The sequence below is a fragment of the Ursus maritimus genome, unplaced genomic scaffold, assembly GCF_017311325.1.
Source record: "Ursus maritimus isolate PB19 unplaced genomic scaffold, ASM1731132v1 scaffold_11, whole genome shotgun sequence".
Taxonomy (NCBI): Eukaryota; Metazoa; Chordata; class Mammalia; order Carnivora; family Ursidae; genus Ursus; species Ursus maritimus.
In genome coordinates, this window is record NW_024423453.1 from 20585877 (window position 1) to 20609970 (window position 24094).

The 24094-nt window shown below is 33.7% G+C and overlaps 1 protein-coding gene across 1 annotated transcript in view; it reads left to right on the plus strand.

The window, feature by feature from the left end:
• Window positions 1-23878, plus strand: part of HSPA4L (heat shock protein family A (Hsp70) member 4 like) — a 51869-nt gene extending 27991 nt beyond the window's left edge. Inside the window, exons 12-19 of the mRNA XM_040626293.1 lie at window positions 596-795; window positions 5853-5951; window positions 7110-7247; window positions 10882-11007; window positions 11521-11628; window positions 13847-13966; window positions 14880-15041; window positions 18101-23878. Coding sequence (XP_040482227.1) covers window positions 596-795; window positions 5853-5951; window positions 7110-7247; window positions 10882-11007; window positions 11521-11628; window positions 13847-13966; window positions 14880-15041; window positions 18101-18292 — 1145 coding nt within the window. The 3' untranslated portion in view covers window positions 18293-23878. The remainder of the gene's footprint in view (window positions 1-595; window positions 796-5852; window positions 5952-7109; window positions 7248-10881; window positions 11008-11520; window positions 11629-13846; window positions 13967-14879; window positions 15042-18100) is intronic.
• Window positions 23879-24094: the final 216 nt, after the last annotated feature.

Consider the following 24094-nt stretch of genomic DNA (forward strand, 5'->3'; position numbering starts at 1 on the left):
AATCTTGGGGTTGTGAGTTCAAACCCCACGTTGGGTGTAGAGATTACCTAAAAATAAGATCTTTAAAAAAATAATAAAAATAGTTTCTTAAAGTGAGAAGTTAATATGATCTCTGTAGGTATTAGTGACTGAATAACTTAGCAATTTTGCTATAGGGTGAAATTTTTTAAAATTGCTTTATTTGTGAATTACCAAGATAGTTATGGTTTGCAAAACTTACAGCGAAAGGATAATGTCCATTTTGTTTCCAAACTCAGAAATTGAATTTTGTTATTTTGGTTTTAGAGTAACAATATTATAAAATACTTAAAAGCTATATTGCCTTGAGTCAAATTGTCCTTCCTTGAAATTCCAACTTACCTTTGTCCTAGCACTGATGATTTTCAGCAGGCTGCTTAACCCTTCTAAGTCTTAAATATTAGGTTTATTAAGATATTTAAAAAGGTGTCTAGGGTCAATGGATTTTCCACAGTAATTATTCTGGATATAATTTACGATTATTTGCCATCATCTAAAAAATAACAGTCAAAATTATTGAATGAATAAGTTAATAATTGGAGGCCCATGTACTGACGGAAGCTCTTTTTTCCTTAAGGGAGCTTCACTATTCAGAATGTTTTTCCTCAGTCTGATGGTGATAGTTCCAAAGTGAAGGTTAAAGTTCGTGTTAACATCCATGGAATCTTCAGTGTGGCCAGTGCATCAGTAATTGAGAAGCAGAATGTGGAAGGGGATCACAGTGATGCTGCTATGGAGACAGAAGCTTCATTTAAGAATGAAAGCAAAGATGATGTGGTATGTAGAAAACCTATTGCAAGGTTCCTCTGATAAATATTTAGCTTCTTAATCAAAACTGATACCTTAATAGTTGAAAATATTAATCTCTGAGGTTTTATTGTAGGAATCAATATACACTTTTTTAAATAAAAGCATCAAAGAATGATTTTTTAAGTATAATTTTAAATGCTGTACATCTTTCACATTTTAAAATCTCTGGTTTTGCATCATTAATAACCTTATATCAAACACATGTATGTTTGGAGTCATCTTTCCTAAATTCTTATTTATTTCCATTAAAAACATGTATTATGGCTAGCTTTTTAGCTTACAGATAAAACCATTCAGATTGATACATTTTGAACTATACATGTTACCTTTTTTTAGATAAAGTACATGCTTAATAAAGAATTGTTCTGGGTTTAGGGATTATATGTGGCGTGTGAACATAAGAGTGTGCTGTACATTCAGTAACATTAATACAGATTTTAGACAGTTTATTTTCTTAGGAAAGTTACCTGACCCTAACACTATATTTACTCTTAGAATACTAAGTCTTGCAGGACTTGTAGGAGAACATGATGTATTCCATTACACAAAGGTTTCATCTTTTTGTATGTATACCATTTATGAGTTATTTTTAATGGCATATTAGATTTTTTTGGTTCCAATCATAATTGGAGATCTGCCCTAGATTTTTTGTGTATTTGTGTATATTAAGAATGGATTTTGGGGGTGCCTGGGTGACACAGTTGGTTGGGTATCCAACTCTTGATTTCGGCTCAGATTGTGATCTCAGGGTTGTGAGATCAAGTCCTATGTTGGAGAGTCTGCTTGAGATTCTCTCTCCCTCTGCCCCTCCTGCTCATGTGCTCTCTTTCTCTCAAATAGAAGAATAAATATTTAAAGAAAAAAAATGGATTTTGTATTGTTAAATTTCAAGACTGTCTCTCCCTTTTGTGAAGTTTGTCTTTTTGTCTGTTTTTATTAATAATTACTCTAAAATCTTCCTCGTTGATCAGAATTCTACTCGTTAAAGTACCCATTTAGGGATCATGGCATTTTCTTTCATTCTTCTTCCCATGTATTATTTTGCTATTACATCCTTCCTTGAATTGAGATGAAAAGAAAAGTGCTAATCTGTTAGTAAAGAGTGTCAATTTTTTATAATTAATGTAAGAATGATAGGTGGAAGAGTTTTCTTTTTTTTGAAAAGTTTTCTTGGTTGTAGTTCACAATAATTTAAGTCAGACATGTAAATTTAATCCATTAAGATTTATTTTTGCTAATATTGAGAGCACTCTGTATGCCTTTAGGATGAATTTTTCATAAGCATTTCAGTTTTCTTCACCTCTTTTTCTTAAAAGTCTCTGTTGAGACCTTTAGTTTTCTCTATATAGCGAATCCTAGGCACTAAAAACAATAATATGGCACCCATTTTTCTGCCACCTTTAGCATTTCTTATTTGCTGCTTTTGTCTGTGGGTTTGAAAGAATGATCTGGATGTGGACTTAAAGGATTCATCTGTGAATAAAGGATATGAAGTTATGACATCTGCTGTGGCCATTCAAGAGACTTATTTGCCTACCAGGAGTGTTTTGGCTTATAGGAAGGAACATTTCCAAGTAGTTGATGTTCCCATATAAGAGATTTCTTCTAGATAAGTAAGATGTTCCTAAATATTCTTTCTACAACATATATAATCAAGAGAAAAAGAAAGTTTAACATTATGGATCATATCCTTGGCATTTTTGACAAGCACATTCCACATATATTACCTCCTTTTAAATCCCTACCATAGCTGGATATAATAGGTGTTGAATAAATTTAGTTTATTTCTGAATCCTTGCTAACAGGGGGTGATGGTTGAGTATCCTGTGTAGAAAACATCCTGTATGCTGTATTTCTTAATGGTTTTCTCTAGGATTTTTTTTCTTTAATTCTGTATCCAGAAGTTTAAAAGCTAAGGCCTACCTACCATTATAGTCGTTTCTCCCTTCCTCCCAAAAAATGTGAACCAAATCAGAGTAGACTTTGGAATTTAATTGTTTCAATTTTAGAGGAGAAAGTAAGAGGGTAATAAGTTCTTTTTACTCTTCCCTGCCTGCTGACACTATTGGTTCTGACATAAACCCAGTAAGCAACAGGAGTCTTTTTTTTTTTTTGCTTTTGCTTTTGCTTTTGCCTGAGTCGATTTATGAAAGATTATTTTATGGTCCTCTTGTTTCTTTTTTCATTAAAAACTAAGACAGCTTTGATTTTCCTGAAAAAAATCATAACAGATTGCAGACTTTTCTTCAATATGAAGATGTCTCAAAATTAAATTGATACTTCTAGGTATATATTACTATACGGTCATACTAAGAAGTTATCACAGCTTAGGCTTTATCACAAAACCAGAGATCAGAAAGACTATATGCTATTTATTATATTAATATGCTTTGATTTTACTATTCCCCAATTGTTGGCCACTTTTCCCAAAATATCTGATTACTTATATGTACCAGGCACTGTTTTAGGCTCTGAAGATCCAGTGGTAAGCAAGGAAGAAAAGGTCTCCATCTATCTGTAACTTACCTTCTAGTGGGAAAGGACAAGCTGGAAGCAACAAGATACCATATAAATATAAAGGGAATTAATGGGGGTGGGGAATGCATAGTGGAAATTATGTGATAGTGATGAGGAAAGCCACCTGTGAGGAAGGAACAGGTAAGCCAGCCTGAAAGATGCAAGAGCAGTTTGAAGGTAAGTTGTGGGTAGGTGTCTGGGCAGAATGAGTAACAAGTATAAAGCCACTGAGGAAGAAAGCCCTTTTTTGTTGTAACAAATGCAAGGGTAGCTGATATATGAGATACAGGAGTGGAGAAGGTGAGGAAAGTGGCAAGAAAAAATATTAAGGTAGATCAAGGGACAGAGCCAGTAAAGCCTTTATATAGTTCACGATAATGATTCTGGATTTTATTCTTTTTTTTTTTTTTTAAGATTTACTTATTTATTTTAGAGAGCTTAAGCTAGAGGGGCAGAGGGAGAGAGAATCTCAAGCAGACTCTGCACTGAGTGTGGAGCCTGATGTGGGTCTTGATCTCATGACCCTGAGATCAAAACCTGAGCTGAAACCAAGAGTTGGATGCTTAACCAGCTGTACCACCCAGGCACCCCTGGATTTCATTCTTAAGTGCTTTTTATTCAGCAAATAACTAGAAGCACTGGAATGTGTGTTTGGATATAGCAGGGAACAGAAAAATGATCTCAACCCTCATGCAATTTAAAATCTGTCAGAGAAGCCAGAATCTAGAAGCACTTCTTTTAATTTCCCCTCTATAGATAATATTTGTATGAACCTTCTCAAATCATTTCAAAAGGTTAACACATTATTCTCAAATCAATTGTAAGCTGTACAATTTTCCACTTTTTTAATATATCTGAAATTGGGGTAGGCCTTGCAAATGATCATATCTTCTACTTACTGTTGCCAATGGCAATAATCATGATACAGTTCTCATCACCTGTACATGTGTGAATTTGGTTGCTATTCCCGGTGACATGACTAGGCAGTTGTATCCCCTTGACATTTCTGTCAACAAACTGTTTTAAAGACCATTCGTGGAAGGAATTCAAGTCCTGGTTGTTGTCTGAAGATAATCTGCTGACTCCTTTTGGTATGATAAAGAAAACACCATCATAAAACTTGCAGAATAGGTATCAGTGGCTTATAAGAAAATATTAAGAGACCATACTGGAACAACTTTTAAACAAATGCTGGGTCACTGATGCTTTTGATTGCACAGAGGACAATATTGTGTAGAAAAATACTCAACAACTTGAATAAACTGATTCTGAATGTGAGGTTTTAGAAATACCTTAACTGCTTTATATGATTTATCTTTTAGAGATATATACATGTTAGAAGAGCTTTCAATAAGTATCAAGTAAAAATGCTAACTGATCAAGCATTTTGGCCACTTAACTGGCAACATTTTTTTTCTTAGTGTTATATGAAATAGAGTTAAGTGTATTTGTGTCTTCCTACATTACACCAACTCACCACTATTATCACTTTTTTCACCTTTTTTCAGAGTGGGGGAAATTGTATAGTTAGAAGTTGGCTCGGGGGGTGGGGGGTGGAAGATCAGAAATAATTGACTTTCTAAAAAATTTTTTTAAAGATTTATTAATTTATTAGAGAGCAGGAGGAGGGGCAGAGGGAGAGAGAGAAACAGACAGAATCCACAAGCAGACTTCCCAACATGGGTCTTGGTCCCAGGACCCTGAGATCATGACCTGAGTCAGCACTTACTCCACTGAACCACCCAGGTTCCCCAGAGATAATTGGCCTTTTAACTGCAAAGAACACTGGTGTAAATGATCTGCTAATTTATTTTTCTCTTTGGCACAAATAAGCATTTATTCATGATAGCCTTCTGGGTATTTTATATTTACTTAACTCCAAATATATAAGAAGACTTAAATTATTCTGATTCCTGAATTTCAAGCTTTCTTCTTTTGAGGAGGGTGATCATAAATAAGGTTAAGAAAGACCAGAAAAATCTATTACTTTTTTAACAGTCTTATTGGGTGAAAGTTTATCCTTTACACATTAAAAAATCTTTGAAGTTTACATTGTAATAATTTGGAGCCATCTACTTTGACAGTTTTGATGTATTGAGTATTTTACTATATTTAAAAATATATAATGACCTTATGTAATACACGTATTTTGTATCTTTCTCATTTTCCCACATTAAGTTCTTTATAAACATTTTTCAGGTCAAGTTTAATGTTCTCTTTTTTGTAAGCTTATGTTTGTGAATTTTGATTGGCGAATTTAACTTGAACAGTTTTTTGTTTCTTTTGCAGTTATTTAACCACAGCTGAATGAAACAGTTTATTAGCATCAAATCTTTTTCTTTTACGTGTTAATCTATTTATTTGTAGTTACTCTCATTTGAGAAACAATCTTCTATTTTACAATGTTCACACACTACAAAGCAGTTTTGAACACTAAGATGCTGTTTATTAAAAAAAAATAGAATAAGGAAGACACTCATATTATCAATTACATATTTTCTATCCAGGATAAAATGCAAGTTGACCAAGAAGAAGAAGGACATCAAAAATGTCATGCTGAACACACCCCAGAAGAGGAAATAGATCATACAGGAACCAAAACAAAGGTGTGTTTTACTATTTTTGTGGTTGTGTCTTTTTGAGATTGATATTTTAAATCTTAGTACTCTGGAAAAGTATAGAAGCATAAAGCCAGAATAAATACAATTCGATGAGTTATTATAGAGGATTTTTAAAAGAATGAACCCTAACAATATAAGTAAAATTATCTTTTTGGTAGGAAAAAGAAGGTGTATTTTTCAGTAATTTTTTGTCTCATTAAAAACTATATAATCCCAGAAAAATAAGAAATGCAGTAAGCTAAATGAAGAAAACTTAATTTAGCAGTAACTTCACATCTCAAAATTAACCACTCTAAGCATTTTGCCACATATCATAAAATATTTTCTTTTGTGCAGAAATAAATATTTTTGAAGGTGTGACTTTCAAGGATGACTCTTATTGAAAGTCATTATTTTACTGAGACAGTCGTTGCCAATAACGGAGAGACCCAGACCCAATCATCCAGATGAATGTGGCTGCAGCTCTAAATACCGCCTTCAACAGTTTTTTTCTAACCTGAACAGAATTTAATCTGTATTGGTTAGTTGTGTAGATTTTTTTCAGGGATTATAAAGATTTTGTTTCAAATCCTGGGCACTCCAGTAATTTAGAAACCGAAACCTGTTTTTCTGGATTTTTAATTTTACTTGATATTTTTTGCTTTAATTGTTTAAACAGCTTGAGATATAGCTTACATACCATATAGTCCACCCATTTAAGTGTACAATTCAGTGGTTTTTAATATACTCACAGAGTTTTGCAACTATTACTACAAACATTTTTATAGCGTTTTTATCACCCAGGAACTGCCTGTTTTCCAGAACGGTTTCGATATTTTATAATCTTGTTAGCATTGTGAAGGTTCCAATTTCTCCACATCCTCACCAATTCTTATTATTTTCCTTTTTTTCATTATAGTTGTCCCTAATGGGTGCGAAGTGGCATCTCATTGTGGCTTTAATTTGCATTTCCATTCTGGTATTTTTTTATGTAGAAAACTTAGTGTACACAGAATATAAAATACTATCCATATTAAAGTAGTATTAAGTATAGTAGATGGTAAAAGTTTCAATTTTACTTTTTTGTTTAATCTGAAATCACTTGTAAATGTATTCTTAAGCTGGTTTTAGAAATTTATACTTCTCTTGCATTTCTCTTTGCAGTCAGCTCCCTCAGACAAACAAGATCGATTAAATCAGACTATTAAAAAAGGAAAAGTCAAGAGTATTGATCTGCCTATTCAGAGTAGCCTGTGTAGACAACTGGGCCAAGATCTTCTCAACAGCTACATTGAAAATGAGGTATATAAATCTGAGTTGATGTTGAAATAAGTGGTAGTATATTCTGAAATTTTTGTTGAAGTCAGTTATTATTACCCCCCCCCCCCAATTTGGGGATCTAGTCCATAACTCCTAAGGAATTATTAAATCATTGAACTACTTTATTTTAGACAAAATACTAAGCTATAATAATGTCATGTACAGTGTAGCTTTTATCAGAGTTATGTGAAGAAGATGTATTATCTCCACTATAAAGAAAGACCACTCTAATACTAAGGATTCTTACCTCCTGTTACTCTGTCTTAACAGTAACACCCAGCAGACATTGTATGGGGAAGTATTAGCAGCTCCCCTCTTCTAATGTGTTCTTCTTAAAGATAAGGCTCTATTCAGAATGTTTTCTGGCTTCCCTTTAATACTGCTTAAGACCTGTTCTCATTCTTGAAGTTTTCTTTACATGTCTGTGTGTCTAATTTTATAGTCTCTTGAGGGAAGAGACTGTTTCTTGACTAGCAGTTGTATAAGAAGTAATTTTATTTTTAAAACTTTTATTTAAGTAGTTGTAATTTCTACAGGCTTGGCTAGTATTAGAGAACGTCAGTTTTCTTTGAAGCACCCCATATTCTCCCGACTGGTGCACATTATTCTAGGAATTTCTTCAAGAGATTTTGATTTTACAGTGCTTGCTCTTTTTAGTACTTTCCTATATTGTCTATTCATTAAGTATTAAAGGCTGCATTTTAGGTGAAGTAAGCATTCCTGGAGACCATGAGTAATTCAGAATTTGTTTTGGACAAATTAATTTTCCCAAAGGAATAAATTGTAAGCAAGCGCTGCTGTGGTGTATTTTGTGTATACAATTTTTCTTAAGGTTTTAAACGTCTCACTATTTTAAATTCCAAATGTCAGTGCACTATAGTCTTCTGTTTAAAATACTGTGTTTCTGTTAAATTGAAAATTTTCTTCAGGTATTACAATCCTCAGATTTTTATTTCTTTGCTTTGTAACAATAATCATATTTGCTAACCTTTTAAAACACGCTGATATCTTATTTAATCCTCAAAACAAACCTGTGAAGTATAGGTACTGTTAGAGATTTGTTTTACAGATGAAGAAACAGGAACAGGTAGACTAAATCATACAAGGCCAGAGAGTAACCTTTGAGTGGGATCTCAGTAGTCTGTCTCCAGAGCTTAAGATCACAACCACTGTATTATATCCCCTTCCAAACTAAAATTTATTCAGCATGAGTTATGTGCTAGGCACTACACTAAAATTTTATGCAAATTATGTGAATCTCACTAACAGCCCTAAACAGATAGATAGTTGTATTCTCTCTGTTTTAGGGTAAGAAAACTGAGGCTTATGGGGCGCCTGGGTGGCACAGCGGTTAAGCGTCTGCCTTCGGCTCAGGGCGTGATCCCGGCATTCTGGGATCGAGCCCCACATCAGGCTCTTCTGCTATGGGCCTGCTTCTTCCTCTCCCACTCCCCCTGCTTGTGTTCCCTTTCTCGCTGGCTGTCTCTATCTCTGTCAAAAAAATAAAATCTTTAAAAAAAAAAAAAAAACAAAAAAAAAAACTGAGGCTTAGAGAGGTTCATTGACCTTCCTGTGATCTCAAAGCTAGTAAGTGGGGAGCCAAGGAATTGAACCCGAGTATGTACAATGACATAGTCTATGTGGGGTTTTTAAAATAGCTTTATTGGGGTGCCTGGGTGGCTCCGTAGTGAAGCGTCTGCCCTCAACTCAGGGCATGATCCTGGCATTCTGGGATCGAGCCCCACATCAGGCTCCTCCACTGGGAGCCTGCTTCTTCCTCTCCCACTCCCCCTGCTTGTGTTCCCTCTCTCGCTGGCTGTCTCTCTGTCAAATAAATAAATAAAATCTTATAAATAAATAAAATACAATAGCTTTATTGAGATATAATTCACATACAATACAGTTTACCCATTTAAAGTGTACAGTTCGGTGGCTTTTGGAATATTATACATTACTAATCTTTTAAACTGTAGTAGAATGTATATAACAAAATTTGCCATTTTAATTAAATGTACAACAATTCAGTGGCATTGTTACATTTACAATTTTGTGAATTGTCACCACTGCCTATTTCTAAAACGTTTTCATAACCCCAGAAAGTCTGTAATTATTAATAACTCACCATTCTTCTCTACCCCCAACCCCCAATAAACTCTAGCCACTTTCTGTCTCTGGATTTGCCTGTTCTAGATAAATCATATGAATGTAATCATACAATATTTGTCCTTTTGTGTCTGGTTTAGTACACTTAGCATAATGTTTTCAGAGTTCATCCATGTTGTAACGTGTATCAGAACTTTATACCTTTTTATAATAGAATAATATTTCATTGGAGATATTTGTACATTTTATCCATTCATCTGTTAATGGACAACTGAGTTGTTTCCGCCTTTTGGCTATTGTGAATAATGCTTTAGTGGGCATACAGATATCTGTTTCGAGTTCCTGTTTTCAGTTCCTTTGGTTATTAACACCTAGGAGTAAAATTGTTGTCATATTGTAATTCTTTATGTAGCTTTTTGAGGAACCACTAAACTGTTTTACATAACAGCTACAGCATTTTACATTCCCAATAGCAATATGCAAGCATTAAAAATTCTCCACATCCTCATCAACATTTTCCATTTCTTATAATCCATTTCTTTGATTGTAGTCATTCTAAGTAGATATGAGGAGTTTTTGGTTTGCATTTCCCTAATGCATATTCTCTTTTTTAAAATTGAAGTCTAGTTCATACACAGTCTTTTTTAAAATTGAAGTCTAGTTCATACACAGTGTTACTTTAGTATCGGGTATATAGCATAGTGATAAACCAGTCTATACATCATGGTATGCTCACAAGTATAGCTGTCATCTCTCACTGTACACTATTATTATACCATTGACTGTATTCCCTGTGCTGTACCTTTTATCCCCATGACTTACTCATTCCATAACTTGAAGCCTGTATCTCCACTCCCTCTCACCCATTTTGCCCACCCCCCCACCCATCTCCCCTTTGGCAACCATCAGTTCTATTTATGGGTCTGTTTCTACTCTTTGTTTATTCATTTGTTTTTTAGATTCCACATAAAAGTGAAATCATACAGTATTTGTTTTTGTCTGACTTGTTTCACTTAGCTTAGGTCCATTTATTTTGTTGCAAATAGTAAGATTTCATCCTTTTTAATGGCTGAATAATACTCCATTACACACACTTATACACATAGAGAGCCCACACCTTCTTTATTCATCTATCAATGGACACAGGTTGCTTCTGTATCTTGGTATTGTAAATAATGCAATAAACAGAGGGTACATACATCTAATTATTTTTGTTTTCTTTGGGTAAATACCCAATAGTGGAATTATTGGATCATATGGTACTTCAATTTTTAATTTTTTGAGGAACCTCTATACCATTTTCCACACTTGCTGCACCAATTTACATTCCCACCAACACTGCATGAGGGTTCCTTTTTCTCCATACCTTCAACGACACTTGTTATTTCTTGTCTTTTTGATTCTAGCCATTCTGACAGGTATTAGTTGATAGCTTATTATGGTTTTGATACGCATTTCCCTGATGACTCTCCTGCATATTCTCAATAGCAACTAATCTAAACATTTTGAATAGGGGAAGATGATAATGCAAGATAAATTAGAGAAAGAAAGAAATGATGCTAAGAATGCTGTTGAAGAATATGTATATGATTTTAGAGACAAGCTGGGCACGGTCTATGAAAAATTCATCACTCAAGAAGTAAGTCTAAATTTTAAAGTTTTTATTAGAATAATTTGTTAGAGGGGCACCTGGGTGGTTCAGCTGGTTAAGCATCTGACTCTTGATTTCAGCTCAGGTCATGATCTCAGGGTCATGAGATCGAGCCCCCATGTTGGGCTTCACGCTCAGTGTGGAGTCTTCTCGCTCTCTCCCCCCTCTACCCTTCTCTCCACTTGCGTTTGCACGCATGCGCTCTTGCTCACTCACACACTTTCCCTCTCTCAAATAAGTCTTTTTAAAAAATGATTTGTTTGACAATGTTAATACGATTTATACAAATAAACATACCAAATGTGTTACTGTCGACAATCTCCTTGAGCCATTCTTAGTTATTTCTCCCAGTTGCAGAAGTATGGTAAAAAACATGTTTATGAATAAAAAGCCAGAGAAATCTGAAATTTAATCTTTTATACTTGAAAAACATGCTGTCCTTAATAACTTTTATTTCTAAGGAATGTATTTTCAGTCAGTGTCTTTTAAATGTATAACTAGGATTTGAATAAACTGTCTGCAATATTGGAAGACACAGAAAATTGGCTTTATGAAGAAGGAGAAGACCAACCTAAACAAATTTATGTGGATAAGCTTCAAGAACTAAAGGTAAAATTTTCAAAGTCCATGTTAGTTTTGAACAGAACATTGTTTTCCAGAAAATTATGCTGTAAAAGCAGAGTCTATTTTTAATAAATATATTAGAAAATACTAAAGCAAGATAGATGTAAGAAGAATTGTTCTCTAATCTTAAAAGCATTTTTAGAGGGCAGTAATGCTACATGATAATTGAAATGTGTAATCGTATTTGTTATGATTTTCAGATATAAATATGTAGCAGATGATTGGAATATTACCACTTTTACATTAGTCATATATTTCTGAGATGTCATTAAGAAAGGATTTGTGAACCTGATCCCTTCTTATCCATTAGAGGATACACCCTTTCTCTTTTTCTCTCCCCCTTCACTGTCATGATTTTGAGGAGTAATATACTGCCCTTTTGTGTTTTCACATTGCAACTGATGTGGACACCTGGCCACTGTAGAAATTCAAAAATAGCACTCCTGCTCTTGAATGTCCTTCCACAAAGAAATAAGGAGTTGTGGTCACCAGCTTTCCCTTTTCTAGGTCCAATGGTATGATTTTAAGAAAAGACCACTATTACTCCTTTCTTTCTGCTTGTCTACCCTACCCTGAAAAAAATAGTTTGAAGTTTAGATTACAAGGATGAAAGCATATTTGTCTCTTCTTCTTAGTGTGGATCATAGCAATACTTGAATGTTCACATAATTACCAGGGGCTCTTACTGAAATGGGGACTATGATTCAGTATATATCTGATGTGGTGGGCTCATGATTCTCTATTTTTAGCAAGCTTCCAAGAAATTCTGATGCTGCTGGTCACTGAACCATTCTGAGTTGCAAGGGAAAAACATAGATGACATTGATAATGATTCCTAGACTATGGGAAAAGGCAGCCCTCTAGGACTGGGGGAGGTGGGGAGTGTAAGAGAAGTTACCTAAAAGCAGAAGTTAGTATCGTGAAAAAGTTAGAATTGTCTTCATGCCAGCAAATTACTTCCAAATGGAATAATTAGAAAGCAACTAGAAAACCTGAGCTTATGATAGCAAAACTAGGCTTTATGACGTTTTATCTTGATGATGGTGTTACTCCCCATCTCCCTAAGAGAATGTATATATTTTGTGTAGTAGGAGCTCCCAGGCAGCTGAGGCCAGTAGAAATGACTGAAAAGCCCAGCAGCTCTCAAAAAGGATTATTTTACTCCAAATATATAAGTAACCATAGAAATGAATGTTATAGAAGTTTTCACAGGCCTTAGTTTTTGTTTTTTTTGTTTTTTTGGTTTTTTTTTGAGTTGGCTGTTAAAAATACTTGGTCCTCTTTCAAAATCATTTACAGTAAGGGGCGGCTGGGTGGCTCGGTTGGTTAAGCATCTGTCTTTGGCTCAGGTCATAATCCCAGGTCATAATCCTGCTCAGTGGGGAGTCGTCTACTCCCTCTGCTCCTCCCCCTGCTCGTGTGCTCTCTCTCACACTCATGCATGTGTGAGTCCTCTCTCTCAAATAAATAAAATCTTTAAAAATTTTTTTTCAATAAAAAATATGTTAATAGACTAAATGCAATATGGTATTCTGGAACAGAAAATTATGAAATCCACATGAGGTCTGGAGTTCAGTTAATAGTAATGCACCAGTGTTAGTTTCTTAGTTTTGACAAGTGTACGTTCTATGGTGGTATAAGATGTTAACATTAGAGGATAACAATAGAGGTACTTGATGCTCTTATTATTTCCTTTATAACTTCTCTGAAAATTTAAAATTATTCTAAAATACATTGATTTTTTTTAAGTGTATGAAGAATATGAAACAAAATAGGTATTCATTCTTCTAATGATTGCCCTCCTCAAAGTTACAGAGGCTGTTTTAACATTTAGAAATTACCCATTCCAGGCACTTGGGGTAAATCAAGTTTCAAATACATGAATTCTGCATGAAGTATTGTTCTATGGTCTTCTTACTTAATACTTCTGTAAAAAAGTGTTGCCTTTGGATTTGAAAGGAATCAATAGGTAATCTTAATAAATGAGAGAAAGACATAAATCATTAGTTAGGCATCTCTGTGTAGGATTGCATAAGTAAATAACCACTGGAATTACTCTCATGTAGGGAAACAGAGCAGGCATATTTTGATCTGGCCAGCTTTCTTTCCTATTCATCATCATGTAAAGACCCAGTAAAAGTTGTCTTCTGTTAAAAATTGTCTTCTGTTAATAACTTTTTCTTTTAAAAAAATTTCTTAATAGAAATATGGCCAGCCTATTCAGATGAGGTACATGGAACATGAAGAGAGACCAAAAGCTTTAAATGACTTGGGAAAAAAGATTCAACTTGTTATGAAAGTGATAGAAGCATACAGAAACAAGGTATGAAAGCCACAAAGCCTGCTGATGATGATGGCATGTGGGTAGTATATGGTGGCAGTGGGGTAAATCTGTAAGTTCTCAGCTGCAAAGCGATAGCAGTTGTTGCCACCAAATTCTGGAGACCTTGTGCACCAAACTTAAAACTTTTTTTTCTTGTTGGAGGGACACCTGGGTGGCTCTGTCATTTGAGTGTCTGACTCTTGATTTTGGCTCAGGTCATGATCTCAGGGTGGTAGGATCAAGCCCTGTGTGGGGCTCCATGCTGAACATGGAGCCTACTTGGGATTCTTTCTCCCTCTCCCTCTATCCCCAAACCCCATCCCCCACCCCATGCATGCAGTCTCTCTCTCAAAAAAAAAACAAAAAACCCAAACCAAAAGAAACAAATGTATTGGAAAATTATTGGTAAAGGGTAGTTACACACTTAAAATACAGTGCAGGTATGTGGCTTTAATCTCTTAAAATTCCCTAGGTATGTATGGTTTTAAAACACAGCATCACCATTCTCCCAGTTCTTTGGCTTTGGAGTACTCTTTCATTCCATTTTCCTGTTGTGCTGTATATTGAGAATTTTCTGTCTAGCTTGCAGTATGCCTTCTTATTTCTCTTCCCTAACAAATTTAATTCTCTGCAGCTTCTTTTCTTGGCTAAGTATTGTTCCCTCGAATATTCTCCACTAGGCATTTTTTGGCAAATCTGACTTCTTCAGAAAGCCTTTCCTTTTAAAAACGCACACTGATATTTTTCTTTCTCCCAGTCTCTTCAATTCTGTATCATTTGTATATGTCTTCTTCACATGGATATGTGTGAGGTATACATTCAATAAGAGTCTAAATCTTTTAAATAGAAATTATTCATTAATTGATCCATTACTGAAAAATATCTGTTACATTAAGTAGAATTTTTTTAACAGGATGAAAGATACGATCATTTGGATCCTGCTGAAGTGGAAAAAGTTGAAAAATATATCAGCGAAGCCATGAGTTGGCTGAACAGTAAGATGAATGCACAGAACAAACTAAGTCTCACTCAAGATCCTGTGGTGAAAGTTTCAGAAATAGTTGCAAAGTCAAAGGTAAGTAAATATAAAATTCTCTTTTTAATGGGTTCAGGCACTTAACGTTTTTAATGGGAGTCATACTTTGAGAAATAATCAACTTGCAAAGAACTTAGAGAAACAAATTTAAGGCTAATTTTTAATTTTGAAAAAAAAAAAAAGATTCTAGGTAGGACATCCCTGTTCTTTGATTTAGTCACATACACCCTAGAACAACAGAATACTCATTCTTTTCAAACACACATAGAACTTTCTACAGAATAGATCATATTACTGGGTCACAAAACAGGTCTCAACTGATATGAAAAGACTGAGATTATTCCCTGGATATTCTCAGACCACAATGCTTTGAAACTGGAACTCAATCACAAGGAAAAATTTGGAAGAAACTCAAACACTTGGAAACTAAGAACCATCCTGCTCAAGAATGATTGGGTAAACCAGGGAATTAAGAATGAGATTAAGCAATTTTTGGAGACCAATGAGAATGAAAACACATCGGTCCAAAACCTATGGGACACTACAAAGGCAGTCCTAAGGGGAAAATACATAGCCATCCAAGCTTCACTCAAAAGAATAGAAAAATCTAAAATGCAGTTTTTTGTTTTTTTTAAAGATTTTATTTATTCATTTGACAGAGATAGAGACAGCCGGAGAAAGAGGGAACACAAGCAAGGGGGAGTGGGAGAGGAAGAAGCAGGCTTCCAGCGGAGGAGCCTGATGTGGGGCTCAATCCCAGAACGCCAAGATCACACCCTGAGCCGAAGGCAGACGCTTAATGACTGAGCCACCCAGGTGCCCCTAAAATGCAGTTTTTATATTCTCACCTCAAGAAGCTGGAGCTGGAACAGAAGAACAGGCCTAACCCACGCATGAGAAGGCAGTTGATCAAGATTAGAGCAGAGATCAATGAATTAGAAACTAGGAGCACAGTAGAGCAGATCAACAAAACTAGAAGCTGGTTCTTTGAGAGAATAAATAAGATCGATAAGCCACTGGCCAGACTTATTCAAAAGAATAGAGAAAGGACCCAAATTAATAAAATTATGAATGAAAGGGGAGAGATCACGACAAACACCAATGAAATAGAAAGGATCATTAGGAACTTTTATCAACAACTTTATGCCAATAAATTAACCTGGAAGAAATGGATGCCTTCCTGGAAACCTAGTCACATACACAAGGCTGTTTTTTTTTTTTTACATTTTAAGTGTAATGCAGGAAGAAATAAAGCAGTGTGACAACTCACTGTTAAATACTTCAGACTTTTCATGATTAGATAAGACTTCTAAATCTCCATTGTAAAACTTTGCAGTGTTGGTCTTTGACATCATTTGAAACCTGTTAAATTCTGTAGTAAAATCTTATTTCTTTAAACTTCCCAGTCTAAAAAACATTACCCATGAAAATATCAAAGATTATCACAGGAAAAAAACACCATGAAAAACATGGAGACAAATTTTATAATAAAGATCAGCATCCAAGTAGAAAAATGAGTGAAGACATTGGATAAGCAGTTGACAGAAGGCGGCATACGTGTCCGATAAATAAATGAAAAGGTGTTCATCCTCATCATGTTCTTCTCACTCGTCTCTTTTCATCTTATTCATGGTTGTGTGTGTACATTCATAACGTTGTCATAAGTTGTCAAGGGTGCAAAGAAACGGATGCTCTTCTTGAGCAACTTGGTTGAATTTGTTAAAACATTTTGTATCAGTATATGTATAGAAATTTAAAGGAAGTGGGGCGCCTGGGTGGTACAGCGGTTAAGCGTCTGCCTTCGGCTCAGGGCGTGATCCCGGCGTTAGGGGATCGAGCCCCACATCAGGCTCCTCTGCTATGAGCCTGCTTCTTCCTCTCCCACTTCCCCTGCTTGTGTTCCCTCTCTCGCTGGCTGTCTCTCTGTCGAATAAATAAATAAAATCTTTAAAAAAAAAAAAAAAAGAAAAATTTAAAGGAAGTATACATACACTTTTTAACCCAGAAATCACAATTCTAGGAATTCATCCTAAATTGATCATTGCACAGGTATAGGCACATAAATACCATTGGTTGTTAATGAGCAAAAAATTGGAAGAAACAAATACCTAGCAGTAAGAAACTAGATAAATTGAAGCATCCGTATAACACTTTGCAATCATTACATAATTTTAGATATAGAGATCTATTTAGATAGATGTGTACAACATATTGAGTGAAAAAGGAAAGATTACAGAATAAATTAGCAAGGATCTTCATAGATCTGTTTGTATGCATGAACATACATCTAGAAGGATGTTCGCCAAAATGTTCGTGTTAATCTGTAGAAGATGGAATTTCAGGTGCTTTTTTTTTTCATATCTAGTTCAGTATGTTTTCAAGGTTGTTGTTTTTTTTTTTAACAAAAACAGGTATTTTTTAAATCAAAGCAAAGTATTTTTCCTTTGAGAAAGTTTTGCAAAGAAGCCATAATAATTTACTCCTAATTAGATGAGATGTAGTGTGGTAAGAGCAGTTTCCCCCAGGATGTTAACTCCCTATCTTTCCATCCCTATCCCAATCTCTGTGACACTGGTGTTGAAAGATTTTAATGGCCTTTTATTTCTGTGTTAAAAAGAAATAAGCAAAGATAGAGAAAATGCCTTGTACTTACTTCAAATTATTATTAAGTTGCATTTACATTCATGACTTATTTTTCCTTCAACATAGTTCTACAATTCCACTTATTAAAGCTGTTTTCATGTAAATATCTATTTATGAAATAGGTGTTATTTGACATAATTCTGAGAGCATTAGGCATAATTTAAAGGAATGAATTAAAAATTATTTCTGCCTAAGAAAACCATACTTAAATTATGAGGAACCAGTTTTTAGGAAGATTAGATAGAAAGAATTTATTAGAGATTGAAGAGTTCCTTGTCAATGTTAACATGCACTAACCCCGTAGTAAATGCCTCATTGAAGTATTTGAAGCAACTTGGTTATCTAACTGAGCTAACATAAATTCAGGAATGTCATGTTAATGTGGAAATTTATAAAGTTAATGGTAACTTGTTCTGTAGTATTTTTAATATAATCACTTTTCTTCATGTCTTTAGGAACTGGATAGTTTCTGTAACCCTATCATTTACAAGCCCAAACCAAAAGTAGAGGTTGCTGAAGACAAAGCAAAAGCTAATAATGAACACAATGGACCAATGGACGGACAGAGTGGGACTGAAACTAAACCAGATACAACAAAAGACAGCTCCCAGCATACTAAATCTTCTGGAGAGATGGAAGTGGACTAAGTCTTCATTTTACCTTCACATAATTCAAACAGTGCAAGCAACCACAAGGTCCATTCTTCCTTTTACATGTGGTACACACAACATATGTTCAGTTGTTCTTAACCACTTTTTGTCATTTGTTTTTTGGAGTAGTTTTGAAAAGTGTTTTATATTGAGTGCACCTCTGTTCGTTTCCATTGCTGCTTATGTGAAGCTTTAGCTGAGTATAGATTTACAAGTCAGTTATAGCTTTCCTAATACATGTTCTGTCAAACATGCAAGACTGATACGTATTTGGCAACAATCTACCTTATTTAAAGCTTCTACTTGGATAAACCTCAGCTCCTGTATTCAGGAGAGGATACTGTATTGCACTATTGTTGCAGAAGCATAGATTTAATTGCATCATCGTTTTGAAAAACATTGAAATTGATGTGGTTTAAAGCCACCTGAGGCACTGACTTTTTTTCTAGTTATTGTAGTTATAATTTAAATATTAAAACAGATAATCTCATTGGTGTGCCATGAGAACTCCAAAGTGTTGTCATCACATAAATGAAATAAATCACATGTTGAAAGGGAAAACACAATTTTTATGTTATGGTGACACCAGCAGTTTGCATCGTGTATTACTAACGTGGATTGATGTTTTCTCAGAGTAATTCAGTGTCATTTTCGCTTGAAACTTCTGATCTACTTGTCCTGAAGACCAGCTGCTGCTAAAGTAATACTAGCCTAAAGATAAGAAGCATTTTTGATGAAATACCTTCATGTTAAGGGGGAAATGCTGTTGACCTACTCAGACATGCATCTGTGATGTTGATAGCCTTGTTTCAGTTTTAATAGTTGTTTTGGTTTTCTTAATTGATTTTGTTAACACAGGGTAGGGAGAAATGGCACAATGTGTATCGCATTATATACATTTATCACTGATTTACTTAATGTTAAGAAATAGATAAACACTATTAAATAAGCGGTAATACTTGAAAAGAAGTACTTCTACCGTAAGTCTTAGGAAATAATGCTTGTAATAAACTTAACTATGTTACATATCAACAGGCAAAATATAGAATGTTACATAAGTGTAATATGATATGATGTGATTAAATTATAGTTCCTGCTGTTACATTACCTGTTCAGATCTTGGCTCCAGTTTTGGTGCTTCTTATATATATTATATGGGACAAAGGACTGTGAAATTAAGATATTTTAAGGACTTAATCTGTGCTTCATCACCAGACTGTTCACATTGTTCAGTTCCTTCCAGAGGCTTGAAACTATTTAAGTATGGGAGCAGACTGAAATGACTTTACAAACCTACAAGAAGCATAGACAATGCCGTGGGCACTTGTGTTTCATGCCAATCAACTAGATTAACCTAAATTAAAATTTTGAAAGGCTTACTTTTCCCCAAAGCTAAACCTTTATATTAAGAACAATTAATAGGGACTTTGCTTAAGTAGTAAAAATTGAGAGTTGAATATCTTTAGGGATAGTCATTATTTCTCACAAATAGTTCTCTTATGAGAGATTTTGTTTCTACAATGTAGTCTGCACTGAAAGGGGAGAGTATGAAGCAGTGCATTTTGCAGGGATTTTTATTCATCCTTTTTGAGGGAGATGTCCCTTTTTTGCATTAAAAATCATATAGACCCAATATATTTTTAATGTCTTCTAGTCTTTAAACTTATCCTTGTCTTAATACTCTAAAAGTGAACTAATTATATCCATTAGTAATGAAGTACTTTTTTTTTTTCTTTAAAGAATCAGTTACTTTTCCTTTCTAGGTTGAATATATAGGTTCATTTCAGGAAGAGCATCAAAGTTTGGAACGAATATTTCAACAGTACACGTTAGGGAGTTGATAGCTTTTTCTTGAGTTAATAAGAAAATCACCACCACTTCGTTAGGAGCTATAGCTGCATAACTTCTTGCAAACAAATGAAGAAATAGCCCTGTCTGCATCTGAATTGTCTAATTGTACCTGATATTTTCTCTTCCTTCTCTTCAATTGATGTAGCTCTGTGTTTTAGTCAGATATATAACATTCCAATTCTTGCAGTTATATAACACTTCACTTAATAAGTTAAATACATCCAAAGATAATATGTATACTTTTCCTACTCATTCAACTTAAATGATATTTTCAAAAGCCCTTTAACCTTATGATGTGGTTATTTATTGAATATGTTGTTAAAGGAAAATACATTCTCCTTAATACAGTTTTGGGTAGAAGGCATGGTTCACTTTAATTTTAATCTGCATTGCAGTATATGCAGTACTAGACAAAAATTTTTTCAAAATAAAAGGCCACTATTTTAGAAGTTATTTTAAAAGACATAGAAAATTAGCATGTTTTCCTATAATAAGCAAATATGAACTAAGTATATAGAAAATATCTAGGATGATTAATAAATATAGATTAGTACACTTTGGAAAAGTATAAATTACTTGGTTTCAGAATCCAACTCCTGATAGACAATCATACTGTGATTATAAAAACAAAGATTGCTTAAATAATATAAGAAAGTTTGTGATGTTTCAATTCCTTAACAGTATACAGAATTCTTAAGTTTTAAAACAACTAGAAACAGCACACCAAAGATTTGGGCTTTTGGTATAAACAGATCATCTCAGTTAAAAAGAGTATAATTAATTAGACTTTTATTAAGAAGAAATAAAGATTTCTTAGAGTTTCTTGGTCAATTTTTAGTATATTTATGATGATTTCCTAGGTAGAAGTCTATATTAAAGTGAATTTTGGGGCTCAATTTTCAATATCATGAAAAGCGTTAAAGCATTTTATCCAAGTTAGCACATCTTGAACTGTTTGGAGAAATTATCAATATTTAAAGACAATAGGCATTCAAATACAGTAATCCAATTAGCTGACTTCAGTTTGAACCAAAATAGATAGAACCATTTCTCCATTTTCATAAATTTGAGTTGTAATAATAAACCTATAAACCTTCCCATTAGGATTTTTTTTTAATAGCTGATGTTTCAACAACTGAAACCCTGGCATTGATCTTACATATCATAGCAGTGATTCTTAAATGACAAGAAAACTATAACTTCACTTTTCTTGCCTTTTAGAATTTTACAACCAGAAACTTAAATTCTAAGGTAAATGTTATTTTGTGGTTAAACTTTGGAAGTTTTAAGTGGAATTTGGCTTTGTGATATTTGATCCTGCAAAATTAGTGATAGGCACACCTTAATGTTATCAGTATTTAAAATCTGATGGCACTGATTTAAGTGAGCCGCCGATAACTTTTCGAACGACATAGGTAGTAGGAATGCTTGTAAAGTGTGGTTCTAATACTTTATTACCCTCTCACTCTGCAGTGGTTTGTAACTGCCATTTAGCAAGCTAATCTTCTTAAAGCAGTCAATTTCAGAAGACAGACTTTTTGATCAAGAAAGAAAAAGCAGGTTTACCATTACATTTTGTTTTTTTGTCAAGATCTTATTTAATCCAAAGTTTTATCATTTTAAAAGTTTCCAGGAAGCATATAATTTTTTCTTTTGATAAAAAAGTAACAAAAATTTACTACAGAAAAAAGACCAAAACTCTTAACCAAACAAAAAACTTGAGCTGTTTTGCTTCCACATCTCTAATTTAAAAATTTACTAAAATTAATGTTCTTCCATATAGTCCTATGTTTCCTAAGAAAAGAGCTTTGGGTTTATCAAACAGATGTCTAAATTTTTTTCTTGCTAAATTCAAAGGTATTTGTTTCACACAAAAAAAGGGCACCTGGAATTCTTAGAATATTAAAGTGAAACTGCTTAGAAGAAGAAAACTCAAATGTCTCTGGCAGTGGTCAAGTACCTATTAGGTGGTAATCGTTCTTTCATCTTCCAGATCCCTAAGCATATCTCTAGCATATCATTAGAGTAGGAACTAAAAGAAAAAGCATATCTATTAAAATACATTATTAAATGACTTGGAACATTCAAATCAAAGAAAAAAACTAGTAATTGAATCATGAACATTTGACTCTTGTCAAGCAGGTCAAAATCCATAACCATAATAAAAACAGTATAATCTTTGTTTGGGAATCTGTACTGTCATGTTCTAAGTCACAGGGTGATTAATTAAGGAAGTAAATTGATACCTAAAAATAACCCATCCTGTACAGAGATAAGTGAAATTCAGTATGTTTTACTTTTATAGTGTATATAGATGGAAATGATCTTATAGTTTCTGGTTAATCTTGTTTTATTTATCCTCTCATCCAGTTCTAGGCTCTTAAATAATCCTATTTTTCTCAAGCATATTTTGTTTTTTTATTTTAGATTATTCTTTAGGTCTTTTATTTCATGGATTTTTAAAAATAGTTTCTCTGCTATCCCGTCACTTTGATAGCAAATTTTATTACGTTTGTCCCCTTTAAATACCAAATCTTACTGTGAAGAATGTTTTGACTCTTCATATTTGAAAAACCGTGTTATAAGTTTCCATATATAATATCTCTAAAATTTAATAATGGCTTCTAAATTTTTCATGTTTTGGCCTTAGAATACTTTCAAGTAGAATACTTTTAAGTAGTTCTGGACCAAAAGAGGTCAATTTTGTGAATTATTGTGTATTAAGAAACCCAGCATTCCTTATTTTTAATACAAGTATCAATGTAACAAAATAACAAGGTTCAGAAATTCAAAATAGTTGTTAAAGGGTTAGCCCCCTTCCATTGTTTGTTGCTTTCTGATTTACATACATGTGCTGTACAGCTTTCTTGTTTTTTTGGAATTTCCTAAATTTTTTGCTTCCAAGACCTTGAGTAGAATCCTCTTGAAATCATACGGACCCATCCAGAATAAGATGTTAAAATGTAATTAGAGATAGGGAAATCAACGTAATGCATGCAAGGTAATGCTTTGAAGTGTTGTATTTTTGTCCCTGAAATAAAATTTTATGGCTTAGTGTTTTGGAAGGAGACTCACATTAAAAGTGGTTACCTTTTATACTTGGTAGGATGAAGCCATTGTTTAATACTACAGTATATAGAAGCAGTTTTTTAATGAAATTATCAAATTGTTTTAGTTCTAACAATATGGCATCCAAGTCATTTTTTCTTTTCTTCAACCATTATTAAAATAATTTCTGTATGTGGTGACTCTGACTCTAGTCATTAGTGTAAAACAATTTCTGGCAGTTTAGTTCCTACTAGCTAATTTTTTTTTTTAAGAAAACTACGACATTTGATTTCTTAATTTCCCAGTTTGTTTTCAATACAAAGAGTAACCAGTGCAATGCATAAAATCCTAACCAAGTATGATGTGTCTATAAAAATAATCAACTGATTTTTGCACGTAATAGATCCTCAGCTTCAGTGAGCCAACATGAGAATGGCTTATGATGTTATGTTGGTAACATTCCAGGAATATATATTTGGCATACAATTTTGGTTCACAAAGGTCCTTAAAAAATGTTTACATATGGCAGGATCAAAGTATATAAAACATATGATGTATGTAAATTGACATCTTCATACTAGTGAACAAATAGCAATTGATAATGCAATTAATTTTTGGATGACAGTGCACATTGTCAAGTCATGTAATTAGAATAAATGTATACTACTTACTCCTTGAACCATGCATTTTGCACACCTGAGGTTTAATTTTCACATATTGAACTTCACTGACTTGATGGTAGTTTGTGGACAAGTCTTCAGAAACATTTATAAAAATTTGCTTGTTGATGAGGGTCTTAAATGGGCAAATTTTTCAAAACTTCAGATGCTATTGATTCTGAAAACTAAAATAGTTTGCTAATGTTGAATGTGTTAGAGAATAATTTAGCTTTATATACGG